Source organism: Cryptotermes secundus, unplaced genomic scaffold (genome assembly GCF_002891405.2).
Source record: "Cryptotermes secundus unplaced genomic scaffold, Csec_1.0 scaffold289, whole genome shotgun sequence".
Classification (NCBI taxonomy): Eukaryota; Metazoa; Arthropoda; class Insecta; order Blattodea; family Kalotermitidae; genus Cryptotermes; species Cryptotermes secundus.
The window spans coordinates 758313-768078 of NW_019722431.1; the positions used below are offsets into that span (position 1 = coordinate 758313).

General features: G+C 42.3%; 1 protein-coding gene across 2 annotated transcripts in view; it reads left to right on the forward strand.

Annotated features, from left to right (window-relative positions):
• Positions 1–3242, forward strand: part of LOC111861351 (protein ABHD14B) — a 9553-nt gene extending 6311 nt beyond the window's left edge. For both annotated transcript variants that reach the window (XM_023845833.2, XM_023845834.2), the window contains exon 5: positions 2636–3242. In XM_023845833.2, the coding sequence (XP_023701601.1) occupies positions 2636–2824 (189 nt within the window). In that variant the 3' untranslated portion in view covers positions 2825–3242. The remainder of the gene's footprint in view (positions 1–2635) is intronic.
• The last annotated feature ends 6524 nt before the right edge of the window (positions 3243–9766 follow it).

Below are 9766 nucleotides of genomic sequence, written 5' to 3' on the forward strand. Positions count from 1 at the left end.
GTTGATAACACACTCGGCGACTGTCACATTACAACTGACTCGTAGCTGCTGTGCAGTTCACTTATATAGCCGCAGTGGTGCCTGTTCCCACATCACAGTAGGAAGCGGTGACGCGTCCGTGTTTGCGTATATCCTAGCAACGCTGTTACCACTTGGTGACGTCACCGCTGTTGACTCGCGTTGCATAGCGACCAGGTTGCGGGGACTCTGCTAACATCGGCTCCGCTCGTGACGTCACTGCGGGGAGAGGGCGGGGTGATGACTCGCCTGTTACGCGAGCACTACGCTACCGCTACATGCGGCTGGCGAGGTAGGGGTCAACATGTCGCAATACTTTCTTTGAGTAATTGTAATGCATATATCAACCACCTTCTTCGTTCTTTGATTGGTGATAATAGACTGAGCCAGGATTAATTTTGNTTGAACTGCATAGAAATCACATTGCTGTCCGTATTGTTGTAGGCTTTGCCTAGCACTGGCTGTTTACTCAGCTGTTGCTAAGCAGTGAATGGTTCCTAGCTTGTGATTGGCTAGCACTCAATCCACTGTGGGTGCTTCCCACAGTCACAAATTGTTGTAGACCAAAACTGAACCCGTGTGGAGGCGGGGTCAATTACCTCCACCATGACCCTGCGAGTCATAGGAGGCGACTAAAAGGAAGTCTCAAATCTGTGACAGTAAAATATGGTCACATGTCCCAAGGGACTCGGACCCAAGAAAGACTGCTCTGGCAAGGGCCAGCAGCATATACAAAAGACAGCCCCATCCTCTCGTCATAGAGGGCGCCCCACAAAAACAAGACCGTAACTGTCAAACAGCAATAAATATACCTGGCGCTCAGCACCAAGGCTTCCAGACTGACTGACTGACTGACCATCAGTCACAATGTGACTTTGACTTTGACTTGTTGTACACCTTACCTACCAATGATTGTTTACTCGTCATTACTAAGCAATGGTACCTGAGGTGGCACTGTAATGTTTGCTTGAATGTGGGCAGTTCCCACAAAGCTGTCCATTTTTTCCACAGTGCAATAAAGTGCACTAATATCTTTTGGTGAAAGTGTTCGTGAGTCATGGTACATGTGTTCCTAATTGTACCTGACATTTGCATCTTGAAAAGTGGTGTAGAAGAATAAATCATATAAAGTGAACCAGCTGGGCCAGATTTCCCCTTTTTGCCTCACATTACCCCTCCACCACATACATGGTACTCTACTCCCCCTTCTCGCAGCCTCTCTTGATTGGCCAGGAAGCAGTTCGCATTTAAGCAAGTGCTGTTAATTGAAATCAGTTTAAATCAATTGAACATATAAGTTGCAAGTACAGTTTTTTAAAATGCATATAATGAACAGGACTTGTATTATAAAAGAACAATTTCAGGACCATGTTGATGTGTGCACAATTCTGATGGATTAGACTAAATTCTGCTGCACAAAAGAAAGCAGTATTTCAAAAGTTCTCAAAGTTCAAACTGGGAAATCAGTTTTGAAATCAAGATCAAGTTTCCTTTCTCAGTTCAGTCTTGAAAATTCAAGACTTTCACATGTCTTGTTTATAGTGGATATTTTTAATTTTCTTGTTGCAGAGTCAGAATATAAATCTGCCTAATGTACATACAACTGAAGCAGGATACTTTTCTCTGTAAAATGACTGAATAAGAGCCGGATGACTGGTGTGTTGTTATTGTCAGGATCTCTTTCTTTGCAACAACATCCAGAATAGCTCTGTAGCTGAACCAGCAGCCTGTTTTGATCATCTTCAGCTCCTAAACATACATAATGAATTCTTTAATATACTGTAACGTGTTTCGTTACTGAATACGCCGTAGAGGTCGTTAATTGGTTTATTCAACAATCTACAAATAACGGCTACAATTAATTATCACAATATTACGGGTTTCCACACTTTACAAACCCTACAACAAAATCTCTTAACACGATCTTCACTTGTTTTCACGTACTAATAACGCGGGAGCTATACAAATCTCCCTGAATTACACACTCCAGATATAACTGGTTATACCGAACTATCACTGCTTCTCGCACACGCGTCTGTAGCTCGTAACTTGCGAACTGAGAACTCGTTGATAACACACTCGGCGACTGTCACATTACAACTGACTCGTAGCTGCTGTGCAGTTCACTTATATAGCCGCAGTGGTGCCTGTTCCCACATCACAGTAGGAAGCGGTGACGCGTCCGTGTTTGCGTATATCCTAGCAACGCTGTTACCACTTGGTGACGTCACCGCTGTTGACTCGCGTTGCATAGCGACCAGGTTGCGGGGACTCTGCTAACGTCGGCTCCGCTCGTGACGTCACCGCGGGGAGAGTGCGGGGTGATGACTCGCCTGTTACGCGAGCACTACGCTACCGCTACATGCGGCTGGCGAGGTAGGGGTCAACATGTCGCAATACTTTCTTTGAGTAATTGTAATGCATATATCAACCACCTTCTTCGTTCTTTGATTGGTGATAATAGACTGAGCCAGGATTAATTTTGGGATCTTTTAGTTTCATGAAAATAAATGAATCACGCTTTATCAATATTTATGCTCTGAACCACTGGGAATATCTCACATAGCAGTTTTTTAGGAATCATTTATCTATCATGATCTGTCGTTTGCTTTTGCAGGTACCAACACTGATAGTGTATGGTGAAAATGACAAGACACCAATGGCGAAACAGGCTCCTAATAACTTAAGAATTATGCCAAACAGCCAAGAAGTTCCATTGAAGAACGCCGGACATGCAGCTTATTTGGATGTCCCTGATGTGTTCCACAAGTTACTGTATAATTTTATGGAACTCTTACATCAGTGACCTACAGAACCTTTGTTTTATTTATGAGGATCATTCAAATGAAAGCAGTTTGTGTGTTCAGCCATGTTCATCACTCTTTAAGATATCACTAAATTGATGTGGATTTATTTTTTGCAAAGGCAATCCATCAGCTGTTGTGTCAGTAGGATCACTACCTCACTGCCCAGGGGGACTGTTTGTGGTGGCCTGACTCCTATATCTATGAATTCAATTAGGTTTAATGGGCTCATGCAGTTCTGAAATGTGTGGAAGGAAGTCTACATCCTTCCCACCTTCAGGAAAATTAATGGTAATTGTTACTAGTGCTCCTAATCTGTAAATTACTGAAAAGTACTTTGGTCTCTCACTATGCTACAAACCGGAAGGTCGCAGGTTCAAATGCCAATGGGTTGGATTTTTTCAATTTACCTAATCCTTCCAGCCGCACTGTGGCCCTGGGGTCAACTCAGCCTCTAACAGAAATGAGTAGCAGGAATCTTCGTGGGTGGTAAAGAGCGGCCGGCATGTAAGGCTGACAATCTTACCGCTGTCTGTGAGCCAATTGTCTAAGGAAAATGNCTTCCCACAGTCACAAATTGTTGTAGACCAAAACTGAACCCGTGTGGAGGCGGGGTCAATTACCTCCACCATGACCCTGCGAGTCATAGGAGGCGACTAAAAGGAAGTCTCAAATCTGTGACAGTAAAATATGGTCACATGTCCCAAGGGACTCGGACCCAAGAAAGACTGCTCTGGCAAGGGCCAGCAGCATATACAAAAGACAGCCCCATCCTCTCGTCATAGAGGGCGCCCCACAAAAACAAGACCGTAACTGTCAAACAGCAATAAATATACCTGGCGCTCAGCACCAAGGCTTCCAGACTGACTGACTGACTGACCATCAGTCACAATGTGACTTTGACTTTGACTTGTTGTACACCTTACCTACCAATGATTGTTTACTCGTCATTACTAAGCAATGGTACCTGAGGTGGCACTGTAATGTTTGCTTGAATGTGGGCAGTTCCCACAAAGCTGTCCATTTTTTCCACAGTGCAATAAAGTGCACTAATATCTTTTGGTGAAAGTGTTCGTGAGTCATGGTACATGTGTTCCTAATTGTACCTGACATTTGCATCTTGAAAAGTGGTGTAGAAGAATAAATCATATAAAGTGAACCAGCTGGGCCAGATTTCCCCTTTTTGCCTCACATTACCCCTCCACCACATACATGGTACTCTACTCCCCCTTCTCGCAGCCTCTCTTGATTGGCCAGGAAGCAGTTCGCATTTAAGCAAGTGCTGTTAATTGAAATCAGTTTAAATCAATTGAACATATAAGTTGCAAGTACAGTTTTTTAAAATGCATATAATGAACAGGACTTGTATTATAAAAGAACAATTTCAGGACCATGTTGATGTGTGCACAATTCTGATGGATTAGACTAAATTCTGCTGCACAAAAGAAAGCAGTATTTCAAAAGTTCTCAAAGTTCAAACTGGGAAATCAGTTTTGAAATCAAGATCAAGTTTCCTTTCTCAGTTCAGTCTTGAAAATTCAAGACTTTCACATGTCTTGTTTATAGTGGATATTTTTAATTTTCTTGTTGCAGAGTCAGAATATAAATCTGCCTAATGTACATACAACTGAAGCAGGATACTTTTCTCTGTAAAATGACTGAATAAGAGCCGGATGACTGGTGTGTTGTTATTGTCAGGATCTCTTTCTTTGCAACAACATCCAGAATAGCTCTGTAGCTGAACCAGCAGCCTGTTTTGATCATCTTCAGCTCCTAAACATACATAATGAATTCTTTAATATACTGTAACGTGTTTCGTTACTGAATACGCCGTAGAGGTCGTTAATTGGTTTATTCAACAATCTACAAATAACGGCTACAATTAATTATCACAATATTACGGGTTTCCACACTTTACAAACCCTACAACAAAATCTCTTAACACGATCTTCACTTGTTTTCACGTACTAATAACGCGGGAGCTATACAAATCTCCCTGAATTACACACTCCAGATATAACTGGTTATACCGAACTATCACTGCTTCTCGCACACGCGTCTGTAGCTCGTAACTTGCGAACTGAGAACTCGTTGATAACACACTCGGCGACTGTCACATTACAACTGACTCGTAGCTGCTGTGCAGTTCACTTATATAGCCGCAGTGGTGCCTGTTCCCACATCACAGTAGGAAGCGGTGACGCGTCCGTGTTTGCGTATATCCTAGCAACGCTGTTACCACTTGGTGACGTCACCGCTGTTGACTCGCGTTGCATAGCGACCAGGTTGCGGGGACTCTGCTAACGTCGGCTCCGCTCGTGACGTCACCGCGGGGAGAGTGCGGGGTGATGACTCGCCTGTTACGCGAGCACTACGCTACCGCTACATGCGGCTGGCGAGGTAGGGGTCAACATGTCGCAATACTTTCTTTGAGTAATTGTAATGCATATATCAACCACCTTCTTCGTTCTTTGATTGGTGATAATAGACTGAGCCAGGATTAATTTTGGGATCTTTTAGTTTCATGAAAATAAATGAATCACGCTTTATCAATATTTATGCTCTGAACCACTGGGAATATCTCACATAGCAGTTTTTTAGGAATCATTTATCTATCATGATCTGTCGTTTGCTTTTGCAGGTACCAACACTGATAGTGTATGGTGAAAATGACAAGACACCAATGGCGAAACAGGCTCCTAATAACTTAAGAATTATGCCAAACAGCCAAGAAGTTCCATTGAAGAACGCCGGACATGCAGCTTATTTGGATGTCCCTGATGTGTTCCACAAGTTACTGTATAATTTTATGGAACTCTTACATCAGTGACCTACAGAACCTTTGTTTTATTTATGAGGATCATTCAAATGAAAGCAGTTTGTGTGTTCAGCCATGTTCATCACTCTTTAAGATATCACTAAATTGATGTGGATTTATTTTTTGCAAAGGCAATCCATCAGCTGTTGTGTCAGTAGGATCACTACCTCACTGCCCAGGGGGACTGTTTGTGGTGGCCTGACTCCTATATCTATGAATTCAATTAGGTTTAATGGGCTCATGCAGTTCTGAAATGTGTGGAAGGAAGTCTACATCCTTCCCACCTTCAGGAAAATTAATGGTAATTGTTACTAGTGCTCCTAATCTGTAAATTACTGAAAAGTACTTTGGTCTCTCACTATGCTACAAACCGGAAGGTCGCAGGTTCAAATCCCAATGGGTTGGATTTTTTCAATTTACCTAATCCTTCCAGCCGCACTGTGGCCCTGGGGTCAACTCAGCCTCTAACAGAAATGAGTAGCAGGAATCTTCGTGGGTGGTAAAGAGCGGCCGGCATGTAAGGCTGACAATCTTACCGCTGTCTGTGAGCCAATTGTCTAAGGAAAATGTGGGAGCTTCATCTCACAACCCTATCAGCCTTCACGGACTGTTGCAGGGATAGCTTTTACTTTTGTCTCTAGGTGTCACCTGTAGCTTACACAAAGCTGAATAGTATCACATTTTCACTTAAAGATGACAACAGAATCATTTGATGCAAATGTCTGTAGTACAAGGCAGTTACAGGTATGGTTACGGATATGAACAAGTTAAGTGTGGAAGTTTTCATGGTGAAGAGACCAAGATTTATGTGACACTGTAGCTGATTTATGAATCCGTATTTTAAAATGTAATAATTCTTTTTAAAATAGCCCTTCATTTTAAAATTAAATCCTTGATACTCTACCAACACAATCAGGGATAGCCCAGTCAGCGAAGTGACTGACCGCAAAGTGGACAGCTGCAGATTGGTTCGTAGGAAAGCCAGTAATTTTCTCTTTGCCATTGCATTCAGATCAGGAAAGAGGCTCACACATCTTCCTAATCATTGGACATCAGGACTCAGCTCTCAGCATCATCTATTGCAAAGTTTGTGAAATATGCCTTTGATTTGCATAAATACATGATTTTGTACCTAAGGGGCAGAAGCAGTTGTCATTTCTGCTACATGTGTACCAGGTATGAGCATCGTTTTTTTCTTTATAGAGTTTGTTAAGAAGTAATTATTGTGTGTGTGTGTGTGTGCGTGCGTGCGTGCGTGCGTGCGTGTGTGCATTGGACCAGTAGTAAAATCTTAGTCACATCGACTGTGTAGTGTTAACTGTTTTTATACATGGAAAAGTTAAAAGAATAAATATTTGCTATGTGGAGAAGGGTAAGACTGGTAGATCTGGCTTGTGTCATGGTCTTCTGTAGTAGAACCCAAATGTGAAACACTGTTAGTACTGTTGCCACCTCCACCTGCCTCCCATTCTAATAATAATGTTTCCTCTTCATCAAAATCTTTTGTATGTTCTTATTTCCCCCCTCATTGATCTGTGCTATATGTTGGATCTGTTGTAACCTTGGTATCACTGCCCCAACAGTAGTAGGTCCAGAATAGATGATGGTGAGTCTACGGAAATATTAACCTTTGGTAAGCTGGAAGCGAAAAGAGGCCAAGGTAGACCAAAACCCAGATGGCTTGATGATCTAGTAAAGAGTTGTCAGTGTCTGCAGTAGGCGGTGGGAGAGGGAATCCTGGAAAATGTTGGCAGAAGAGGACAAAATCCAAATCAGGTTGCACAAGCAAGAAGAAGCAGAAAAAAAAATAATTCTCTGTGACCTGTATCAGTACAGTTCCTTTGTAATATCCTAAACTTCTCTCTTCAGCCCACTTAATTTCAGATATTTTCCTGAGCACCTTGCTTCCAGGCACCTGTAAGTTGTGTTCCGCCAGTGTGAGGGACCCCAGTCCAGGGCCATGCAGAACAGCAACTTATGGCTGTCAGCATGCTGACTGAATGTGGATATCACCCTCTAATACTGGTTTAGTACTGTTACATATATCTCTGTATTCGAGATTTGTTACACAGACACTGTAGGAAGTGAGGTAAATACCACTTTAATAGTTCATATAAATAAAGCAACTGTAGTGTCTGAATAGTTTACTGCTGACGTCACAGTCACATTGCATTCCGTGAGCAGCTTCTGTTTCATGCAGGTAATCAAAATGTTAATTTAGCAGCACATAATCTTATTGTTGAAAGTTTTGGTATACATTTGTAAATGCTCACATGTCAAACCTTGTTCATCTGTCACTGCTCAAGTCATTCTCTCATGGCAAATCTAACAGAGTATTAGCATTTCAGTGAGTTGGACCAATCTACTAATTCTATCCATGCAGCAATTAGCTGGAGGTCTTATGCCATTTACAGTTGAAGTCAGTATTCAGCTAAACACATGCAACCTGTTGAGCTGGTTGTTATTTGCAAAACACGTTCTGAGCGAAGTCCATCCAACATGTATTTTGAACTGGCCAGGTACAACTAGATTAAGTATGATTTGAAGCTTTCAGTGCGATGGTATACAATAAAGTCTTCAGCAGGCAAGCGGTTGTGAAGATGGTGTCCAGTGTTCCAGAGATTGTCTCTGTATCCATCACCAGGGTTTGATAAGATGCATGCTTTATTTATATAGGAAGCTGTCTTGCAGCCCAGTCTGACGATCCGACACAATGATGTTCTGTCACAACACAGCCCATGTGGGGAGCAGTCAGTCCTTCATCTGAATTCATATTGTTTCGTGGCCCTTCCTGATGATGCTTTTGACTTCTCTCATATATACAACTTGGAATCATAGTGCAGCTGGCTATCTCAGTGGCCTCCTTCACCGAGCGGTTGGTGTAGCATGACATTCTTGTCAGCACAGCGGTATCCTTGAAGTTTATTTGATGCCTGCCTCAATTATATGCTCCACCACTGCTGACTTATCTGGTTCGTGTAGTTGTATGTGCCACAGAAGGGAAGTGTACTTTATGTATGATGTCCGTGTTTCATGATGACAATATACAGTGCAGTCTCAGGCAACATTCAATGTGGAGTTTGTCCAGGATTTCAGATACTGTCTTATGTATTCCTCATGAGCGTTTGAGGTGATGATTACTGTGTTTGCATAATATATTTATACACAAAACTGTCATCCATCCCAGCCCATTTTACAGATCCATATCGTCAGTGTTTGCTCAAAAGAAAAAACTCATTGCTTTAGTCCACAAGTGAATTATACTGACCAAGCAACCGCCGCTTGTCGGTGAAGTTAATACCAACTTTAGCAGATAGAGGGTGTCACATGGTCAGTGCAACGAATCCCCACAGTTGTTAATTTTGGTTTTCTAGACTGGACAGTGTTTGCATCTCCCAGCATAAACTGCAGATACTAATCTGTTGACTGTACCAACCAGACAGTGTGGTGGTTGAGCATAGCATTAAGGCACAGCTTTGACACAGCACTGGCGAGAAAGATAGGCTACATGGACCATATGACTCCACCTGCTGTTCCATATGATCCAGTCTGGGTTAGCATGTCAGACACCAGCTCCACTGTGACAGGCAGATTGCCTGAGTAGATGTACCTTTGGTATGTTGGAAAGTAGACAGCATAGTGATAGTTTTGTTGTAATACTATAGTTCTAGTGTTGGCCATATTTATCTGGTGATATATATTGTTCATAAGTTGGTACCACACCCACTGCTACTTTCTTTCTGTGTGTACCTTTGGTATCTTGTAATGTTCATTCAGTCTCCAGTAAACGTTAGATTTGGACGAAGGCGTTTCATTTCTTATCCGTTTTTACCTCGATGATCCAATGTGATTTCACAAAGGAAACAACAGGTTATGGGCCCAGAGTCTTCAAGCACTGCGCTGGACATCGATAAAACGGATAGGAGACTCAGAAGACGAGTGAAGACAATAGGATAAGTGAAGGTACGGACCTAAACGGCAAAGACGGCCATTTCTCGGTCCCACCTGCTGCATGGAATTTTGAAGAAAGGAAGTAAATAAGACGATATAATATTTCAAAATGTCAGAAGAAGTTTACCGAAGACGCATAGAACCTTTAAATGACGATAACTACACAATCTGGAAA